The sequence below is a fragment of the Channa argus genome, chromosome 17, assembly GCF_033026475.1.
Source record: "Channa argus isolate prfri chromosome 17, Channa argus male v1.0, whole genome shotgun sequence".
In the NCBI taxonomy this organism is placed as follows: Eukaryota; Metazoa; Chordata; class Actinopteri; order Anabantiformes; family Channidae; genus Channa; species Channa argus.
The window spans coordinates 12,981,613-13,004,860 of NC_090213.1; the positions used below are offsets into that span (position 1 = coordinate 12,981,613).

At 38.9% G+C, this 23,248-nt stretch overlaps 2 protein-coding genes across 2 annotated transcripts; one reads left to right on the plus strand and one right to left on the minus strand.

The window, feature by feature from the left end:
• Positions 1–294: 294 nt before the first annotated feature.
• Positions 295–13,666, minus strand: LOC137102584 (adenylate cyclase type 3-like). The gene is made up of 21 exons (XM_067482238.1): positions 13,606–13,666; positions 9,393–12,516; positions 8,557–8,706; positions 7,292–7,428; positions 7,066–7,177; positions 6,797–6,924; positions 6,382–6,540; positions 6,143–6,305; positions 5,924–6,031; positions 5,649–5,725; positions 5,281–5,442; positions 4,979–5,066; positions 4,363–4,479; positions 3,228–3,499; positions 3,043–3,124; positions 2,717–2,875; positions 2,231–2,377; positions 2,003–2,119; positions 1,767–1,893; positions 1,556–1,680; positions 295–1,421 (listed from the first exon to the last, which is right to left on the minus strand). The coding sequence occupies exons 2-21, from the start codon at positions 10,071–10,073 to the stop codon at positions 1,239–1,241; spliced, it is 3,294 nt and encodes a 1,097-aa protein (XP_067338339.1). The 5' UTR covers positions 10,074–12,516; positions 13,606–13,666; the 3' UTR covers positions 295–1,238.
• A 1,802-nt stretch (positions 13,667–15,468) lies between these two features.
• On the plus strand, positions 15,469–20,886 carry LOC137102585 (alpha-N-acetylgalactosaminidase-like). Its single transcript, XM_067482239.1, has 9 exons — positions 15,469–15,626; positions 16,265–16,421; positions 16,874–17,014; positions 17,366–17,577; positions 17,682–17,776; positions 18,150–18,311; positions 18,651–18,848; positions 18,958–19,098; positions 20,052–20,886. Exons 2-9 carry the CDS (start codon positions 16,267–16,269, stop codon positions 20,253–20,255), a joined length of 1,308 nt encoding a protein of 435 aa, XP_067338340.1. The 5' UTR covers positions 15,469–15,626; positions 16,265–16,266; the 3' UTR covers positions 20,256–20,886.
• Positions 20,887–23,248: the final 2,362 nt, after the last annotated feature.

The window sequence follows — 23,248 nt, forward strand, 5'->3', positions numbered from 1 at the left end:
ACATACGTGTCGGGTTTTGTGTAGCTTAGCCATTTTAGGCTAACTTAAGGAACTGACATGACAAGTCAAAAAAAAAATCCTCTTGCAAATTTGAGCTATATTCATTTAACGTGGCCAAAATGGCTTGGAAAAAAAAAAAAAAAAAAAAAAAAAACAAAACGAATGGTACAAAATGTCCCTAGGATCTTTTAAGGGTTAAGGAAAGTCTGTACTGCTCAAATATGTTTTCACATTAATTAATCTGTACAAATTATAACTATTTTTAATTATTTAACACAATTATTGTGCTAATAAGACATTTTAAAATTAAAGAAACTTAGAAACTTTATATAGCATAATAATCATGAGCTGCTTTTGTCAACAAGTAGTTCTGTAAGACTTACTAAGTCTTTATGTTCTAAATGTCTACAGGAACTTATGTTGAATAGAATTAAAAGTCTTAGTTTTGAATTTTTGTATTAGCACAATGAATGTGTTAGCTTAAAAAATATTACAAATAGTTGGGCCTAGAGTTCAACTATTAAGATGGTAACATACAGTAGTTGTATTATAATATTACCATGACCAACACATGACTTACATTACCATCTATGCCGAGTGGCAAAAAGATCTCAAACTCTAGAGGAAAAATGTTTTATTTACACAATATATATACAGTGTGACCTAAAAGCCCATTCCTGTCCCCAGCTGTGCAGTGCCAGTCCAAGCCCGGTAGAAATTGGGGTTGGTGCGTCAGGAAGGGCATCCGGCATAAAAACTGCCAAATTGACATGCCACTATTGACAATTACCAACTGTGGCGACACTGAATTCACAGGATAAGCTGAAAGGACAAAAAATAAAACAAATATACAGTGTGATCAAACTCCATTATTTTACAAAACCTGAGGCCAAGTAAAACAATGAAGAAAATGATTTATATTTCTGTTCCAAAAATGTTATTCTCATAGCACTCATAAGTCAAGTGCAAAGTGATAATCTTTAACGTAGGATCTCTGTCAGATATTCACCTGTATTCCAAAATTATGTACAGTGGTTCAACTTCAATCAACCATCTTAAATTAAATGGCATTTAAGGAACGGTTGTATAGCTTGTCATACATTTTTTTTGTATCATTCTAGATTCATACATTACATTACTACAGAGCATATTAAAAATATCTAGGTAATTAAACTGCCAATAGAGATAAATTAGCAATCTGTCCAGACTTATCATTTACATTTCCTCTGGTGAACGAGTCAAGAAATGTCCCCAACTTGATGTGGCAGGGCAGTGGTCACTGTACCACCATTGCTACTTGGTTTGTCTTTGCCTTTCATAAAAAAGGTTAGCAGTTCCCCTTTCCCTTTGACATAGATGGGACCTCTTCGAATAAAGCGGAAGCCATACTCTTTCAAGATGTCATAGCAGTCCTCCACCACCTGAGGGCAGAGCAGGACACAACATTGAAGTGCGGTGGAAAAAATCAGAAATTGGAAGTTTGATATGAGTGTGAAATAGGACAAGACACTGTAAAAACACAAAATGTTCAAATTGGTGGTTTAATTAATGTTACCTGAATGTTTCCCATCACTCCTGTGGACTCCATTCTGCTGGCCACATTTACTGTGTTGCCCCAGATGTCATAGTGAGGTTTACGAGCTCCAATCACTCCAGCAAGAACTCCTCCTTTATTTAAACCTAAAGGGATCAGCATAAAAACATAAACATACAAACTTGCAAATGCGCATACAGTCAGGCACACACCAATAAAGACACTCACTGACCGATTCTGAGCATGAAGTTATTGAAGGACTGTTTGTTGAGATTGTTGAGGGTGACTTTCATAGCCAAGGCAAAGTCTGCCAGATCAGCAAGGTGCTGCCAACGCTCAATCAGTGACTGGTCTTCAGGCTGTGGAGCAATGGTACATGGCTTTAAGTGTTGTAATGTTAGCAGCAACAGATAAGATAAAAGGGTACAGTCAATTGTTGGACAGTTGTGAACTGTACAAGTATCACACCTTGCGGTTGCTATATCCATTTGTGTTGCTCTCCGGCGTGAGTCCTGATGCAGCCATATAGGTGCTACCTATTGTCTTGATCTTAGTGATGCAGCGGAACTCGTCCCTGTCTAGTAACTAGTATAGAAAGTAGACATTGGTAAGTCTCCTGGAGTTGTAGCCACTGAAAACCACTGGAGGTGGTTTTCAACATATACAACCAGATGTAGTAATACTACCAGATCTCACACTGTCAAAGTCTGAGATGATCTCATTAAGAATCCTAAGACACTCAATGCCTCCATTGTTGATGCTCTCTTCAGTGTAAAAATCAGAAAAGTTAGGGATGGAAGCAAACATCACGCCTATTTCATCATAAGACTGGCTGTACAGCTCCTAGGAATGACAAATTATATAATATTAGTTTATCATGATTTCATATTGCATTTTTTAAAATCAAAACACTCATTTCACTGATTACTAGAATATACCAAAAGAGCACTAATATGACATTGTCAAATAAACCACAAGATGGCCTTGATATGCAATGGTACATTTATTACTTTAATGATATGATAGTAAGTTTCTTTGGAGCAGTCTTTTTCAGTTTTGTACAATAAAGGTGTAATCTTGCATCAAAGCATCATGCTGTTCTACGTTTTTTTTTCTATATCCATGCCTCCCCAAACCCATAAATCCACATTATAATTTATCCTGGTACACAATCATGCCTACCTCATCTCTCTTTTTAGACCCCAGGAAATGTTTGGCTACATGTTCGGGCAGCATGTTAGTGACCAGTGCTTCATTCCAGCGTCTCATCTCAAACACCCTCTCCTTCTGGTCATGCACACCAATCTTCCACAGGAACAATTTCCTGGACTGACGCTCCAACTGCAAACACACACATACAAATAATGAAAGAAATGATAGAATTTGTAGGATTTTTAGAGAGAAACATATCATGAAAAAACTGCTTATTTCTCTTTTGAAGAAACGTTTACTTGGGTGGTAGTTTGCTGCAGGTCAGCAAAGTGTGTGGACAGGACAAAGTGACTCACTTGTCGGGCAAAGAAGTAGAAGCCAATCATCATGACAATTATCATTATGGTCATGAGGTGTTTAGATGGCACTGTGGATGTTCTGGAAACACAAAGAGAGAGACAGGATGTGAATTCATAAAGGCCTGATGTAACAATTTGTGTAGATAGTTACACCTATATTCACTGATTTAGCAATTTCTCACCTGTAGGCAGCAAACTGTATATAGTCATAAAGGTCATAGATGTCTCGCCAGCTGTAAATATTAACTGCTCCAGTGGCAGTCACAACCAGTACCATAAGGCCCAGTTTAATCAGGTGGCTAACCTGGACCAACATGGCGGTTGCAATAAGTGACATCACAGCCATATAGCTGTAGTGCTTTGGGTTTTCTGCACAGCCTCTGTCACCAAGTGACTCCAAGATGGGGCCAGAAGTGCTGTTGAGGACCCGAAGGGAGGATGGAACACAGCTCAGCTGCAACATCAGAAAGTATCATTTTCAGAAAATGTTTTTATTGTTTATATCCCAGCAGTAAAAAGATATTGACATTTAGTGACTTTTGCAGCAGGTGTTAAAAAATAGTTAGCTGCAGTATATGGCTCTGCATACGTGATATCAATTTTAATTTTGTGCTTGGAAAATGTAATTTTATTGCACATTGACTGTATTTTAAATGAAGTGTTTCAAAAGAAAATCTCTGGACGTTTAATGTATAAAGTTGTCTTATATTGGTTAATATAAGCTATATGTTTGGAATAACTGTGTTACCATGCCAACAATAAGAATAACTAAACATCTTTGCATCTTGTTTTTAAGCACGTTTTTAAAATATGCATGAATGTCACTTCCACATGACAGCTAAGAAATGAGCGTTCACTTTGGCCTCGTCTATTCCTGTCAGACCTCAGAGGCAGCAGTGTGTGTAACAAGCTGCTCCTGTGGGGCCATGACAAATGAGCCAGCAGGCAGCAAGACAGACAACTAATGGAGCCTAGTGGGAACTTTTAGTCAGACACATGAAAGACGATGATAGTTTGATGAGGACAAAGTGGAAACACATAAATGACAGAAGGGGGATATGCTAAGGTTGGGTGATATGATGATATTTTTGCATTACTTTAATTTTTTCAGGTATTTAATCTACAGGACTAGAAAAAAGACTTACATTTCTATTTTATGAATAAGTTGTTTCTCAAATGAATTTTAACAATAGCTGATTTATCACCATATCTTTTTCTTTTATATACTTATTCACTTATACAATAAGACATACCATCAACACAAAACATGCCAATATGCACAGTGTATCAATAATTGGTAATGTCTTAAAGTCATACCATGTCAGCAATCACAGCCATTGTAAGAACAAATATGGCTGCCATGGCCCATGTGTTTCTTGCCCACCGGGTGCGATCTATCCACATTGAGAAAGACACTAACCTCTTGGAGAACATCTGTGAGAAACAAATATCAATATTAATATCATGAACATTGGTTATTGTGCATATAAGTGCATATTGTGCAAATCACAAATGCTCATTTAAGAAAATGTGTGTATAGTCACACACAAATCCTCTGGTTACTCTATGAAACTATCATTTATCAGTTTTAATCAGTACTGAAGGTACTGAATACTCTGTCAGAATACTCATTTTATTTTTATTTATAAAGCACATGTGGAAAGTATCTGGATCTGACTAGACTTTCATGTTACCAACAGCATCAAGTTCAATGGAATTTAAAATACTTTTATTTTGACAGTAACTGTTAAATTGATGACAAGAGAAACGGTTTTAGTTTAGTTCAGTTCTTATTACTTTAACTTGCGTAAAGAATCTGAAGTGATCCTTCTATGTGGAGTGAAAAACTCCTTACGTAAGTAGTTACACTTCTACTTGAAGTTTTTGTACTTGCTCCATCACCCCAACTACAAATCGTTTTATGTTTTCTCACCCTGGGGAAGATGGCAGCCAGGGAGCAGACTGTGAGGATTAGCAACAATACCTCTCCTATGGCAAGAGTCACATAGATCACAGCCAAGCTGAAACAAGAACACACACATTTTGAGTCTCTTTCTAGCAGATCAATTATTCACACACTTAAAAATGTATAAGTTTATTATTGTTACTTTGCTTTAAAACAGGAAACAAATTCAGATATCAATTCATAGATGATTAAGGAGCATTAAAAAGTATGTATGTCATTAGCTTTCATGCTAGATGTGTATTTGATTTGTTTTAAGTCCATTGACTCACGGTGGATCTATGAACACCTGCATTGCTGTGATGAAAAAGAGCACTATCATGCAGCAGCAGAAGGCAGCTCCACTCCGCTTCTCCTTTTCTGAGGAGTAATGCTCCTCCAACTTCCCATCCACAAAACGCAGTGAAAAAGAGTTGATCTGATTGTCCTTCATTCTGCCAGGAACACCAGGAGACATGGCAACAGCGAAAAATGAAATGAATGAAAAAGTGATTGAAAGGGAGGAGGATGCATATGTATTATTTCATAACCAGGAAGATTTATTTTCATTTTTTTTGTCCTCTGAGCTAACATTATCATCTTTCTAATGCTGCAGTCATCTCCTCTCCTCTTCTTCTCTTCACTTGACTCATTTTCTTACATTTGCTGGTTTTCTCTCTCCAGCAGCTCCTGCTGTAGTCGCCTGTTGATCACTTGTTCCTCTACTATCTGATTGCCCTGAAAGAAGAGAGAAACAAAGAAGAGAGCAATCGCATAACAATATTATGAAGTTAGTTTACATTTTCTAATGATTGGTTCTGCCTTTAATGGTACTGAGGATCGTGGGTTTGTATGTTTGTCTACGTGTACAGACTCACTGTATACATTTAACTTCATTTAACAGGAAAATAAATAAAGACACTTATTAGGTGTAACCTCCTGTGTAGACTCAGTGGGTGGAGACTGGGGTGAGGCTGCGTTCCCATTGGATGCTGTAGTGTTGATCAGCTGGTTTGAACTGTTCTTTAACAATGCACCAGGTGTCTGGGGAGGAGAAGCAGGATAGAAGTGTTAACATTACATTAAAAAAAAATTGTCCGTTAGTTTTTCTCAACCTGTTGATTTGATTTGAATGAGAATAGCACTGAAACTTACATTTCCATTGAGCTCGTTTTCCCCCTTTTTACTAGGCACCAAAACCAAGTAAGTCTCGATGCCTTTCTCCAGCAGGTACTCACACCTCTCTCCACCATTCCCAGGCTCCAGTTCAAACTCTCCATGCAGACTGTCCTTTGTGGTTTGTGAAATATGGACTTTCCTGTGAAGCACACAAATGGTTTGAAATAAAATGCATATAAAAATTCATTAATTCCTTTAAATGACTGTTGTCATACCCAGGAATCCCCCCAGACTCCATCTTATTGGCTACAGTGACGTCAGTGGACCAAACGTCAAACTGCCATCTCTTCTGGCCCAGTACCCCTCCAAGCACGGTGCCTGTATGGACACCCACACGCATGTCTACTTCAGTTTTAGTTTTCTCTCGCACATACCTGAACAAGAGGGAAATATGGAACATTTTCGTTAAAAGTGTCCTTTATAATAATCTGTATTGTTTTGCTAAGTCTGCTAAGAGACACTTTTAAGATTTAGACAAAAGGTTTTTCCTTCTTTCATTCCTTCTATCGTTATTTAAACTGTTGACTGCCAAACTGTCGTCTTCTTAGGCCTTAGGACTTGATTCCCTACAAATGCACATAAGCTGGCCACTTTTTCCGTCCTTGTTACAAAGCTAATGTCACTACTTACGAGATGGCCTCTACCATCGATAGACCCATCATTATGGAGCAAACTGCATGGTCCTCTCTGAAGTCAGGAAGACCACAGATACAATAGTAACAGTCTCCGAGGATCTTAATCCTCAGCTGGTGATGTTGCTGTAAAGTGACGCCAGATGTGCAGATTTAAATTAAACAGAAAAGATATTCTGGAAGAATTTATTATTACTAAGCTAGAAAAAGGACTTTACAGCATCAAATGCAACAATCCAACAAAGACAGAGAAAAGCAGATACTTACTGCTGCCAGTTTATCAAAGCGTGCAAACAGTTCATTAAGCAGCTTTACAAGCTCCTGGGCACTACAGGTTGAGGACAGCTGGGTGAAGCCCACAATGTCAGCAAACAGGATACTGCAGTGAAAGTGCAGATGTAACATTATGACACTTAACAAGTTACAAAACCTTCGCTCTACAAGATCGTCACTTGAACACATCTATAACAGGAGCTAATTTCGGGAACCTGACCTGACGTTTTCATGACGGTACATGTACATAGTGTTGAACTGCTGCTGCTGCTGGCCTTTCTGATTGGCCTGGTTCTTCATGACCTGCAGCATCTCATCAGCTATATGTTTGGGCAGGATGGACAGTAATAATTCCTCCTACATGGACAGACAGTGAAGGGAAATGTTAGCTTTACTTTGTTCACAAATGACAGGTACAAATTATGAATGTGTCCACATTGCAGAACGACGGCATCTAATGGGCCCTCAAGAGAACCTGTCAACTGGTCAAATGTGTTCTTGTTGGCTGCTTTTACTGTGTCTGTGTTCTATTAAAACCCCCAATGCAAATGCACCATGGGACTTCTGCATCATTCTCATCTCACCAAATCACATCACATCACCTTTTCCACCCCCTGCCTAAACAAGTCTCACAGGTCTGCTCTAATTTTTCTAAAAATTGTCACAGTCAGGATCATGGAAAATATTAAGTGGGAATTTATCCAGTTGAAGAATTAAATGAAAAAATTAAAGTATGGTGACAGTTATTTTATCTTTGACTTCAGTACATTAAATTTATGGATTAGCTTTTGACTGCAGGCATCTGTGTGGCATGAGACGAAAGGGGAATGTTGTATTATTACCAATTAATTCGACACTTGATTGCACAGAAAATTAGTTATACGTATGTACACACTTTTAGAGGCCAAACTGTATCTTGATTTTTTTTCTTTATGAGTCTGTCCATCAACTCCAGACCTCATACGCAGGAGACAGAAATGATAGCCTGCTTGTCTAATAGGGTAGTGAACTTATAAACATATAATGCACATAGAAAAAAAATGGAATCTGCAAAAGAAACAAAGTGGAAAAACTAAAATTGCAAATACAAATGTAGTAATTAGAAAGAAGATATGAAAAAAGACATAGAGAAATTTAGAGCATTGAGGGGAGTGAGGGTGTGTATTAAAATACATATAAAAAGATAAACTTATTTTGAAAATGATTTTAAAAAATGTAATTCTATTTTCTTACAGCTTCATTTCAGGTTGCGTTTGCTGTTACAGAGCCTAAGCTGACCAAACTGTTTTAGGTCCCTAACAGAGTCCCGGCTGGTGTAAACAAACACCATAATTAGGAAGCAGGGTGTTCTTCCTCACAGGTGTATTTGTGTTTGTGCATAAAGTGTATGTATGTGTTTGCCCAGAAATTGAAAATGTTATATCTCATTAAGAAATGCAGATGTGTGACTATATTTGTGTGTTTGTGTGTGCGTGCTATACTTACCTGCTGGGTGCTCTGCTCTTCCAGGGTGAGTTTGACCTCCAGTGACTGACGAGCTTCCAGAAAAGCTGTTCTGTACTTTCTGTCTGCCATGTAGTATGACATGACACCCACTATGGCTGCACAGAGGTAAAGCATGATGTTGGCTAGGAGCTGAAGAGAGGAAGAGAGCACGGATGTTTGGGTGTACATGGGAATCATTTGTAACCACTGTTTATGAGGCTAATTTCAGGCGGTGGATCGTCAACTGAAGAAAAGGATCTATAACCTAGAATTTCTAGATCTTTTGAATTATTTAACCTTTCATGTTGAGCTTTGTAGACTGAAGATTAATTAGCCAAATTTAAAATAATGTTTTATTGAATAGTTAAAGTGAAACAAATGTTTACAACCGAGTTGCCACAGAACAGGTGCAGGTTTGACCTTTTGAAATAAAGGTGATAAAAAAATTATTGCTTTTAGGTGAGTTCTTAAGGTAGGTCAGATATATAAACACAAAAAGCAAAGCATAGGAAAATTACAAACTTACAACGCAACTTCACTACACAAGTAAAAGTTTGTTTCATATATATCTATCTATATATATAGATATATATCAGTTTATTTAACATGTTTGGGAATAGGGGGCCATGAGGTGAATATGGGATTTGACTTAGGGCCTCTTTATACAGGCTAACAACTGCTCTGAAATAAAGTGTCTACACATACAGTTGTACAGTTCCATTATATTCCCCCTTCTCCAGATTTCTCCACACATCAGTGTTTACACCTCTGAGCCCCTTCATCAACCTGGCAGGTGCTTTGACGTGTCTGGGTTTACTGTCGTACTGCATATTTACCTGTCTCGCCAGCATGGGCCCCTGCAGGTTGGCATCAAACCTTTGAGCAACAATCACACCCAAAACAAGGGTGTGGATCCCACATGAGAAGGTTATGAGAAGCAAGAGAGGCAGCAGGTTCAGTGGCAGTGTCAGAAAAATAGAGAAAGTGAAAAAGGCCTGCCAGCCCACAGAGTTACTGGCGTGGGGGAAACGCTCGTTGTTCAGTGCCATGTAACATAAAACATGGACTGTTATCATGAGCCACACTATGTACGGCAATGCTGTGTGTGAGGCCAGTGGTGCCGGGAGCTTCCGTAACCAGCTCAACAGGTAGAGAACAATGTCCGCGGCCAGGGCTACAGCTGCGACCACCACCATCGCCAGTTTGTCCTCGGTGTACACCACTGCGCACATGATGATAACGAAGCAGTTGAAAAGCGCAGCAAACATCACCAACACGGGCAGGTTCTCTTGTCTCTGCCGTCGGAAGTAGTTCTGATAAAGCCGCTCCAGTGACTCGGGCGTAAAGGTGAGGCGCACCGCGCAGGGCAGGCAGCGGCAGCAGCCCGACTGGCGCACGGCCACGTCCCGAGTCCGACCTCCTCCGTGACCCGGATCACTGGGAACCTGGACTGAATACTCCACAGAGTACTCCACAGACGGCTCCGTGTCTGTAGTGGGATTCCGGTTCAGAGACATGTTGGTTTAACAATTTTACTGCTCCGTGTTGCAGTAATACTGTGTTAGTATCCACGAAGTGCACAGGAAGCCAACATCCATGCAAAGGCTGTGATGTGTCCCATCTTAGTACAACGTTTGGAGATGATTACATGATTAAGCTTTTGGTAAAAGTGAAAAAAAAAAACGCCTCCATATGAGTCAAAAATGTCAGTACAGAAAACAATCAGGGATGTCAAGTAACACTGAAACAGAGTTTCCAACAACTACTTTCAGCACGAGCCTCTCACCTTATGACTGCACTGCCATGTTTCTCCATCTAATTCAAGTACTGAATAACTGCTTAAAATACAGAAGATTCCTACAGACTTTTGTTTCCAGACTGGTTTAGAGGAAAAACGTCTCTCAACCTCCTCTTGCAGATAAAGTCCTGTTTTCTGTGGCGGAGCAACAGGCGAATATCCATTTGAACAGCTGTTTTTAGAAAAGCTTGTGGCTGACACTATAATTAGTTGTATAAGTTTATTAGCGAGTTCTCCACCACACACTTTACCCCAAGATGCTGTTCTGTCTTCTGATATTATTGTCTCTTCTTTGTCCTCACTCTCCCCCCTCCTTTTTCTAAACAGCAAGTCCTCTGTTACTGTTGCTAAGATGAAACCAAAGTGACTGCCAGCTTGCAATCATGTCTTGGGAAATGTGGCAATGATGGTGTGAAGATGTAAGGGAAAGATGTCATCAAAGCTACTCTGCAAAATGTCAAATCATTTACTTTCACTGCTTTATTATATATTCTAATGTTTAACAGTAATCAGATTCTTCAGGGATTAAACTATCGCTATGTCAGTGAACAACACAACAAGTATATATTTCTGATCTCTTTTATTCAACGCAGTTTATAACACAACTGATCTGTTTAATCATTAGAAAAACTTTGTAATTTTGCTATTTTAAATCAGAAGAAATGAAAAAGTCTACACACATAACCACACATACACAGAAATTGTCTTTCAGAGTGTTTGTGTTCAGACACATTAGTGACCGGCAGAAGAAAAAGATGTAAACTCGGACATTAGTCAGTCTCTGTGTGCTCTTGTTGTTGGTGATTTTCCTATCTTACCACCCAGAGTACTTCCTAAGGCCAACAATATAGCCACCACAACTCCCACAGTCCCCAGTCTTCCCAGAGCTGCGGTGCCTAACGCTGCAGCCCCAAGTGCCCCAGCTCCAATAGGGGCTGCTGCTGCGGTGACCGTCTCCATGCCAATTCCTTTAATTAGCTCTGGCCCTATGAGAGGACCCTTTTGTAGGTTCACCTTTGTGTGGAAGGGGCTCTGTGGTGCACCCAGAGCAAATGCTCCTACAGCAACAGCAGCGATCGTTATGAGTTCTGATGTTGTTGGCAGCGTTTCTGTCTGTGCTACTGCTCCTGTGGTCACAGCTGCACCAAAAGCAACAGAAACTAAAACTGTCAAAGTTGATGTTCTGGATCCAAATGCTTGTTCTGCTGCAACGCTTGCCGCTCCAAGAGACACTCCAGCAGCTGTAGCTGCTCCTAATGTTCCGCCAACCCTGCTCCGGGTCCCTAGAGAAAATCCTGAATGCAGAATAGCTCTCAAGGCCACTGATGATATTACAGCAGCTCCCACAGCAACCTTTCCAGCTATGTTTGGCCCTTGCCCGACCATGGCCACTGTGCCCAGGCCAGCTCCCAGCAGACCTGCAGACAGATACGCCACCCAGAGGACCGACTGCAGCATCAAAACCACTTCTGCTTCTGACCCTTCTCCTGCTTCACCTGCTATTAAACCTACAGAAAATCCCAGAATCCCCACAAAAACAGAGTAAAAGAATATCCTCTCCAGCAGTTTGCATCCAGTTTGAGACTGCGGCCTTTGTGTCACCCTCTCTCTTAAGGCCTTTCGTAGGGCATAAAAAATACAGATGGTCAATCCCAAAACAAAGAGTCCAATTATGACACCCATCCTTCCATATACAACACTGAGGTAAAGAGTGGTGAAAATGATCAGCAGAGCTATAGTCATGTCATTTATATTAGATTGTGAGTAAACTATAAAGACTAGAATACTTTGAGCTGCAATGCAAATCCATGGTGGAAGAATGCCTGCTATCACTCCTGTGGTCACAGCACCCACCACAAGTGAGGCCCCCGTTGTGGCCTCCATTAAAGAGGGCAACCTCACTCCAACTTTATTCAACAGCTTCATCACCATGGCAGCGAGGAGGAATCCACACCCTAGAGAAATGAGCAATGAGGTGAACACGAGGCATGCGGTCACTACCCCGACACCTGTGGAACCAGCTCGACGAGCAGCCTGAGTTGCAGCAGTCAGAAGTACGGCATCATCACTCAGTGTGTGATCAACTGCAAAAATTGCAGCTTCTCCAAAAGCAAAACCTGCTGCTCCACTTTTTAGGATTGTTGTCACCAAACTAAAAACACCTGGGAGGGGAAAAGACACAAGGATTTGAGTCATGAATATATACTTTATCGCATGTTCAGTGCATTTAGATATGTTTGCTTAAGTACTGCATTAAAAGAGGCCCTTAGAAATCCAGTCTGTTCTTAATGAAGAGTACTACTCAGCATGTGAAACAGCTGCATACTGTCTGCAAAGAAAAACGATGGTGATGCTGTCAAAGTTATCTTGACTTGACTTGAAAACAAACATTTTTGTAGTATTTTTGGAGCATGGTGTGTCTTTATTGATGAGTTAACAGTAAAGTGATTACAGTTAATTAAGGTAAAAAGACCGGGAATGACGGTGTGAAGGACGCTGTGGTTCATGGCCAAGGCGGTGGTTCATGGAGTCAAGGTCATTGTTGTGTTTTTATATATTATGCTTGGAACCAAAAGTGGATTTTTATATTTGACTTTTTATATTTCTACTCCTCTGAATATTAAATAAAAATAGTGTTCCTTCTACAGTAATACAGGATCTGTACACTAATACATTACTGTGTACACAACAAAGCATATGAAGTGATAAGATTTGATGCCTTGTTAGGATCCCAACAGTTTACTTTATAAAGTACTTAAAATGAGCTGCATTTCCACCCACTCCATTAACTGCTGTTTATTTCCATTGAAAAGAACCCTCTGAAATTATTTACAGGACTTCTACTTTGGAAAAGGATCTGAAGACTTCTTCAAGGCACAGACTGCTTAGGACATGCTATGGCTTGTTCCTGTCACTTTAAGAGAAAAATGAAACCGTTTATATGGTTCCATGCTGAAACATAAACCCAAGAATTCTCTCCGAAATACTTAACAACAACAAACCTTTGAACAGACCCTCTCACTTTCACAGTACCAGTGATTCTCAAAAATGACTAATCTACTTTGTCTGCACACTGGTTAATAGCAGATCTCTCACATGGCTGCAGCTTTCAGATCCTTTTCAAACAACTTAGAGCCCTCTGACCCACCATAACATGACATCATATATTTAGATATAACGTATGGATTAAAACTATACAATGCTGCTCTTCCTTTGGCCATTTCTGGCAGTGTATTTCTGACCGATCTTACCCTGTTGACTTGTTTCTGCCATTTCCCCTCATGCACCAAACTTGTAAGCTCCACCTTTTCCTGTTGATGTCACACTTAACCCTTGATGGTTAGAGCAAAACAGTAAAAGTTCATCAGGGTATCAGTGTGACACTCTAATGTTAGCTCCTACTGGCAGGTTATACATTTGTAGAAGGAAAAAGTATGTCTTATGAAACATAATTTGAAATGATAGCAGTAATATAGAGATTAAAGACAAGTGAGAGGACAGAACAATCTTTAATTATCATCTCTGCATGTTTTATAAAGGTTTAATGACTTAACCACTACCTTAATACATGTTAACAACCACAGGAGATACATCTAATATTCATGACTGGCCTTTACTGTGTCTATGACATAAAAACCGAATTCACTTCAAAATGTGAATAGGACCATTTAAAATGGCTGAAATGAATGGACCTGGTCTTATTGCGCCTCCTGCTGGATGCGTGTTTTTTGTTTCTGATACAAACTGTATACAAACTGCATCTATCCTGTAAAATGCTGCCTGATCATCTGTATGTCAGTATTAATAATCTGATAATGTCATATATAATAGTATAACAGAGGTAATCCTCACTTTGAATAGTTCAGTGGAACTAAAGAACTTGTGCCTGTAATAAATGCTGACAGCGCAGTCTGTGAATTACCATGAGTACACTAATAGCAAATCAAATGTAATATACTGAACTTTGGAATTTGGAATTTGTGGAGGGCAATTCTGCATGCCGGGGCGACAGAGAATATGTGGTTAGTAAAGCTCAATTGGTCGTCAGTGAAGACCCCCAAATTTCTGGCAGACTTAGTGGGGACAATCACTGATTGAGTGTTGTATTGGAGGTCTTCCTGGGAAGACTTGAAGTTTACTTGAAATATTATTTAACCGCTAATTTAAACCTACATCCATATGTATCATTAACCTAAACCTCTACCAGTTCTACACTATAAGGTGGCTTTTTGTATTACAATAATTCTGCTTTAACTCACTCAAAAGTTATAATTTCAGATGTACATTGTCATTGTCCTTTCTCAATACTGATCAGGTGGGTACAAACCAAAGCAGAAAGGTAGTTTTGTAGGACACAGGTAAAGGCAACCTTCATCTCAGAGAGTGAAGAGTTTGTTAAAGCTAAAAAACTAATAGATTAGCACCAGGTCTCAGAAGTCAAGGTCTCCCTCCCAGCAGAACAGCACTTTTTTTTTTACACATCTAGAATTTGTTAGGGAGTGATAAACCTACTTAGAACAGAGTTTCACTTCATTTTTTAAGATCTTTTCCGTTTTCCTGGAGCTGTAGACTTTCAGAAACCACAAACTTTCACTTCTCATGAAAATGGTACTTTTAAGTGGACTATACACTGCACTTAAACAACTTTTATTCAGGTAGCAGACATTTTTTTTTGCAGACCCGTTTATGAATGATTTAGTGATATCTAAAATGACAAATGTTTGCTGATCTCTTGTGAGAAACCTTAATGGCAGACTAACATTACTTAATACATACTTGATGACTTCACTGGGTCTCAACCTGCCAAAAAGTGTCATGCTAAATGATTCTTCACAACCTGTCAGCTGTAATGTGCCCTTATTATAACTAAGTAACATGTATTATACATAAATAACTTTTTTATAACCCAAAAATAAAGCCAAATGTTTAAAGGTTCTGTATTAAACGGTACCAAATTGTGATATGCCGTTTATTTTATAGGATGATGATAAAAGACAATGCGACCTCTCCAAGGAGGAGAGTGAAAACATAATGGAATGCGCCCCGGCCTTCCCCCTGCTAAAAACAGCACTTCCTGCTCTTTGATCAGCTGATACACCAGTCACGTGACTGACAGTTCCTTTTTATGAGCAGCAGCTCAGTTGAATCTTTTGAAGCCGATCAGAGAGGAATTAACATTACAAGAGCAGAGATCCTGAGCGGAGGGGATTTGACCTTATTCTCCATTCTCTCACTTCCTCTTTGAGCTTCGCTTCACGGTCACAGAGCTTCAGTAAGTTCAGTTTAGCTTTACCTCGTACGACTGATTAGGCTTAACGAAAGTATACAGCACTTAACGAGCTGATGTGCACGTTTTTAAATGTATTTTAAAGTGTTGATTTCAGAATTAAGGATACATTTATAACGTTGCTATTTGTTTACTCTTTTGACAGTACAATTTAATGCCAGGTATTAAAATTCCAAACTTACAGTAAAAGGAGATAGTTCATGTTGTTGTTGTTGTTGTTGTAGTAATATACGTTTATTTTCGCATACACTTTGTCTTCACCTTTCTGTAAGAACATTATGTGTTATAGAATAAGGATAGGTTATGATTTAGTCACCTAACGAACATAACGAACAAGAAAAGAAGCCACCCGGCAGGTTGTTTCTCTTATCTGCAGGCACACCTACCTAGTCAGGTGAGAAACAGGAGGTATATATGCTTGAGAGATATTCTAGCTCAAGGTAGCCAGTTATTAGGAAAACACATGAGTCAAGAAATCAGAGGAGTTTGCCACAGGTCATGTGGCACCTAGATTGTAACATTCAGTTAAATAATTAATCTGACATTTCAAACATAGTGTCATAATATTATAATCTTTGTCTTTATATTATGGTCTGCTTTAAATTGATGTTGTGATTCTGCAGGAATGCATTTTCCTGTGGTTGTGTTTGTCCCGGCGCTTTTTGTGGCCACCTTTGCTCTCGACAATGGACTGATGAGGACCCCTCCAATGGGCTGGCTTGCTTGGGAACGATACCGCTGTGACATTGACTGTGAACATGACCCCAAGAACTGCATCAGGCAAGATTTAAGTTAAAGTGTTAAGATGCTTTTCATCAGTGTCGGTGATGAAGATTCCCCATTAGAATAAGTTGCTCTAAACTGCTTCTTTGTGTGATTTGTAAGTTGGAGAAACAATCATCTAACATTTTGATTAACGTTTGGTTCGTGTGCTGCAAGATTTAATCTTTAGCTTTGTAAGTGGGTGGTGGGCAATACTAGGCAGCCAATCAGCAATGTTTAGGTGCAAGTGGGTGCAAAGCTTAAAGAACCACAAGTTTTTGTGTAAACCAAGAATATCTGAACAAATTCCACCAAGCCTTCACTGTTGGCACACACACCGAGAGGAGTTATCTTAAACCAAAAAACGCATTAAGCATATAAATAAAAAATCCAGTCGCAGTGAACTTTCTGCTCTTTAAGCTTTGACTACAACAATGACGTACTTGAAGACATTTTTGTCTTTCTTCCAGTGAGAATCTGTTCATTGACATGGCAGACAGACTCGCAGAGGATGGCTGGAGGGAACTTGGATATGATTATGTGAACATAGATGACTGCTGGTCCTCAAAGGAAAGGGACAAGCAGGGACGGCTACAGCCTGACCCCAAGAGGTATGGTCAAAACGTTATACTCAAAGAGACTGACACACACAGACATTGTTGTTCCTAAGTGCAAACACAAGCCTGTGTGTCAATAAAGCAGTTAAAGAAGGTTTGATAATGTGACAGTCATATGACCAAGTAAAGTGGATTCACCAGTGCACAATATGAGTGCGTGGACCTGTGTTATATGCTACATCAGCAAAAGTGGGATAAAACAAATACCAGTGTCCTCCCTCAAAAGTGGAAGTGGATAATTCCTGTCACACACAAAATAATCGCACTACAGTTATTATCATTAATCATAATAAACAACTGCTGGCTTTCATAAATTAGAAACCTATAATGTGTATTGTGCCTTAGGTTCCCAGGAGGCATCAAGAAGCTGGCACGCTACTTACATGACAGAGGTCTCAAACTTGGGATCTACGGTGACATGGGCACGCTCACCTGTGGGGGCTACCCTGGCACCCCGCTGGACAAGATCGAAATAGACGCTCAGACCTTTGCTGAGTGGGAGGTGGACATGTTTAAGTATGATGGCTGTTACTCTAATGCCACAGAGCAGGAACGGGGTAAGAAAGGAAGTGTCTTTTTTTTTTTTTTTTTTTACTTAAACCACACTTACTGAGATGTTGGGAGTTTGATGTTGGTTGTTTCTTGTTTCTCTCTTGAACAGGTTATCCTCTGATGTCAAAGGCTTTAAATGCAACGGGTCGTCCTATTGCATACTCCTGCAGTTGGCCTGCCTACCAGGGGGGCCTGCCACCCAAGGTAGAATTAGAATTGTTTTTTTTATATATATATATATATATCTATATCTATCTATCTATCTATCTATCTATCTATCTATCTATCTATCTCTCTATCTCTCTATCTATCTCTCTATCTATCTATCTATCTCTCTATCTATCTCTCTATCTCTCTATCTCTCTATCTCTCTATCTCTCTGAGAGATAGAGAGATAGAGAGATAGATAGTGTGTGTGTATATGTATGTTATAAATGTTTGATTATCCTTTCACTGTGACAATAAAAATGTTTTACCCCACTAGAAGTCCGCTCTACTGTGAGGATTATGTTTTAATACTTTAAATACACAGATCATATCTTTACCTTTTCACAATGTGAAACTAATTTGTTTTCAGGTAAATTACACTCAGCTGGGTCAGATTTGCAACCTGTGGCGTAACTACGGTGACATCCAGGACTCCTGGGATAGTGTCCTAAACATCATTGATTGGTTCTCTGAGAACCAGGATGTCCTGATACCTGCGGCTGGACCTGGAAGATGGAACGACCCTGATATGGTTTGTTTTTAAATGGATAAGCAATGACGGTATTTACTTTTAAGATTTCACTTCTATCACCAAGACTGGGAAGCACTAATGGTTAGGAGAAAGAAACAGGCCTCCTTGTCTCAGGTGGTATTTCTCATCTTTTGTTCTGCACGTAGGCCTTAAGCATATGGCAAAGCACCTTTTACTTTCAGATTTCAGACTCTCTGGAGGTTAAATTCAGCTAGACTTCTTCTTTGATTGTTTTCTCAATAGAGAGTTAAAAATGCTACTGTGCTCATTTAATTTTTTTGTGTTTTTTTTTTTTTTCTTTCTATTTTTTAAATGTATTTATTTATTTGAATTCCACAGCTCATTATTGGGGACTTTGGTCTCAGCATGGAGCAGTCTCGTTCTCAAATGGCTCTGTGGGCTATTATGGCTGCTCCTCTTTTCATGTCCAATGACTTGCGCACCATTAGCAGTAAGGCCCGCAGCATCCTGCAGAACAAAATGGCCATCAGCATCAACCAGGACCCACTAGGCATTCAGGGAAAACTCATTTTAAAGGTGAAACACTTTTGCAAGTTTTTATGATGGGACAAACAGAAATGAACAAATTGTAGATTTATGTTTAATACCTTTATATCATCTGTTCCTTACCATTGCTTTCTGCCAGGAGAAGAGCAACATTGAAGTGTTCTTGCGTCCCCTGTCAAACAACGCTAGTGCTTTGGTCTTCTTCAGTCGTCGTACTGACATGCCCTACCGCTACAAGACTTCTCTTGCCAAACTCAATTACACCACCGGTAGCTACAAGGTAGGTCTTAAAAAGTCTTCTTTCTAGTCAGCTGGTGCTACAGTCGGTCTGTTTTTGCTGATGGAGCTCAGTAAAACCCTTTTACCATCAGCAATGGGATGCTACAAGGCTAAATTCTAAATTCTTACTATTCACACATTGTATATTATATATGAATACCTTTTCCCTTAATCATAACTTATGTGGATGATGACATTTTATATACTCTGACTCCTCTTCTGTCTGGTTTTGATGATGTCTATTTATCATTGCAAAATGCAAGTTAGATATTAGATAAATAAGTGATGTTCTCCACATTCACCAATGTTATTGATATTTTTTGTTCTTATTCTTTTAAAACTTCAATAGTCACTCTAGCTGAATCATACAGATATTCCAAATTCGCTAAAGTGTGTCTCCCTCTTGTGGCAAACATTGGTAACACCACTTAATCAAAGCTCACTATGTTGTCTGTGTGCAGAAAAACATGAGTACAGATGTCTCAAAATAAGGTAAACTAGTAAATCAAATGTGCCAAAAGAACAGTGTAGAATATGAACTTAAGTTACAATGGGTTAAATAAACAATATGTGTTGGGGGCCCTGGCCTGTTTTAGTTCACTGCCCTCACAAATAGTGTTTTTTTTTTTAATAATTTGTTTAATTTTGTGGGTGTCTAATTCTGCATAAAATATTAGATTTTTTTAACTATATATCTCAATATCAACAGTACTGATCTATTAAATAATACATTTAATTAAAATCTTTCAATTATTTAGGTGAACAGATTTGCTGCATTTCACTGTTTCTCCACAAGACACACATAATAATAATAATAATAATAATAATAATAATAATAATAATAATAATAATAATAATAATATATTATTATTAATACCTCAAATGCTGGAGTTTGCTAACCAAACATTATTGTATCAGGAGAACTACTTTCACTTTCTTTTTACTCTTACACAGGTCTTTAATGTCTTTACTGAGGAGACCATGACGCTGAAAGACTCTGCTGAGTTTGTAGTGTCAGTGAACCCCACAGGAGTGGTCATGTGGTATGTGTCTCCACCTGCCAAATTAAACCTCCACCAGTTCTATAACGGTGGCAAACTACTGGGATCTGCCTATGACGATGATGATGAAAACGCTATTCCTCGTGTCTTCCTCTGACCTCAGAACTTCATCACCTAAATAATCAGTTCTGCATCTATGCCTTTTGATGGTATTAACTGACAAGACCTCACACATAATTGTGTGCTGCTCCAATGACAAATGTCTTTATTAATTATAAACTGACCAAGATTTTGCATAATCTATTCCAAGCAATGAGTCACTGTGAGCTCAGGGACGGCAATCTTGCATCTACGTGTGACCTTACTCTGAAATTCTTTTTGCACTTCCAAAAGCAATTTTTTTTTTAACAAGAAACGGTGGAAAACTTGACCATTTAACTCAAAAGTGATGATTTAGGACACTAGGTTTTTGATATTTCACATAGCACAAGATTTCAGTTGGTTGCCAAAGGTGAAAATGTGATAGCACTGTGACCTGGAAGGCTCCTACTGATCCTATTGAAAGCAGTTTTTTTTTTATGGTGGGTAATGTCTGCATCTAAAGTAGGATATTTTTATTGAATGTATACATTTAAATTGTGCTTTGTTTGAAGGATAATGTTTTAAAGTGTCAAGATCTGGGTTTTACATTACTTAGTATAATTGTTATGATTACATGTTCATAAAATGAAGCTTTTTTACAAAACATTAGGCTCCTCGATAAAATAAATATGCCAATTTTCAGTCAAGCAGCTGTTTGTGTGTGTGTGTAATTAAAGGTCCCAAGACTTCTGTGACATATTACCTGTGGGTAAATTTGAAGGATGCAATCTTTAGTGATCTTGCACGCTATGCAGTCCATTGAGGCAAAGGCCCCCAAGTTCATGTAAATTAACATGTGCAAAGGATTAACAAACAGCTATTGTTTAAAGGGGGGTGGGGGGGAGAAATCCACAAGGATCATGTACCACAGCTTGTTGTGTCAGTGGCTCTGTTGGTAGAGTGGCCACCCACCAACCATAGGGTCAGACGTTTGCACCTAGCTCTCTCCAACCACATGTCGAAGTGTCCCTGAGCAATACACTGAACACCAAACCAGAGAGGGTTGCGTCAGGTAGGGCATCTGCTGTACAAATCTGCTTCCCCTCTAGCGTGGTCTGTGGGAGCTCTCCTCAGAATGAGTGGTCTTGGTGCCTGTTGCTTTAAATGCTAATGAGTCAGTGATATCCACACCCCCTCTTCTGCACATAAATAGTTAAACCATTGCTAAATCATTTATTCATGACCCATATAAGGTTTTATGATTTTAATGAAAGAAAAGTGTCTATTTATTTACATTACAGTGGATGTAATAGTATGCAATAGCTTGCAAGTCTTCCTGTCGTTGTATTTACTGGACGTAGCTACCCAAAACAGCTCTTTATCTGGACTTCAAACAGTTGATGTCATATTTTCAGTCTTGTAAAACACTAATCACACCCATCACAGACTGAAATTTGGACTTTTCGTTTTCATTTATCATGTTAACTGTGACTTATGTAGAATAATATTGAAACCCAACTTTATAGAAGTTTATATATTACATTTTAGGTATTCTTTAAGCAATTTCTCCTAGCGTGTTTACATACACCTTCCTTATTATGTTTACCCAACATCCTAACCACGATGTTACAAGTAAAATACCATATAGCATAATATGGCATTATGCATTTAGGTGGAGCTCCAATTAGAAGACTGATCTAGTAATAACTAATAAAGGCTAAAGTGCTGATGTAAAATCACTTTTGTTCAGCATTTGTAAATGTAAATTTACAGTACATGGGACAACACTCAGCTGCAATGGGAGTCTAACAACAAGGTCTCCCATCAGTGATTATATGATGTTAGTACTTCTATGAGGGACACATTAACTGAAGTGACCTTAAACCAAAGACCTGGCAAGCAAAGCTCGATAACACTGCATGATCCTGTTGAGTCTACTTTAGAGACAGTTGAGGTTCATGCAGTTCACACAAATATATACACCATAGTGCAGCAGAGGGCTGTGTAATTTCATAACACACCAGTTTATTAGGATGTGAGCTGTGTGGATAGTTTCAGTTCAGCTTCAAATATCGTCCCAGGTTCCTGTATTCCTATAATCACAATAGGCTTTTAGCTTTCATTTCCCATTTGTCTCAACTTGTGAGGTTTAAAGTCCATTTAGAATGTGTTATCACATTACTATTACTGCATCATTTTACTTACACTGCACTCTTTTCTAGAATAATTTGGCATATCTTTCACTAACTGGCAAATCGTTTGTAGATTAATGGAGATTAAAATGAGCTTCAGAAAAGTGCCATATGAAGAGTAATAATTATGCATTTTATAGGCAATGACAATGATGATTTTGTACACAGTCAGTGGAAACTTAGCTGACAAGTTATGGTATAGAATTCAAGGACAAGTTTCATAATGTAGCTGACATGAACACACTTACATCTAGACTAAACCAGCAGAGGTCAGCACTGCTCCTTAGTCTGTATAGATGTAAAGAAACCTCCCTCATCCATTGCCAAAACATGCACCTGCTGAACAAGGACAGTCGGCCCATTTGGCTTCGTTTTTTTAATCTTTTATCTTTCTGTTATGAATTACTTTCCTCTGACATCCCCCTCTCTACACATGTACAACAGTGCATGAACTTTTATGTAATGTATTGTGTCCTCAATTCCTCTCCTTCATCCATCATCTATAGTCCTTTGTTTTATTCATTCTGCCTCCTCATGTTCATTCATACCCTCTTTCTTCCTCCACCTCTTCCTTCTCCTCCTTCTCGCATTCTGCAAAATCTTGTGCAAAGTATCACCTCTGACCTTGGTCTCAAAGACTTGTATTTCCATACAGTGTTAAGATAATGGAGTAATCCCATAAATGTGCACTAGCATGCATGCCACTGCTACTGCATACATGTGAAAAGAATAAACTTGCTTTAAGCAACACACAGATACACCCAATCCCTCTGAGGTCATTTCAGGCCAGATTAGTTGTATGTGTATAATGTATCTGTGTGTGGGAAAGTCGATCTTTGCCTTTCTTTCTTTCCCTTTCAGTCATCTCAGATATCCA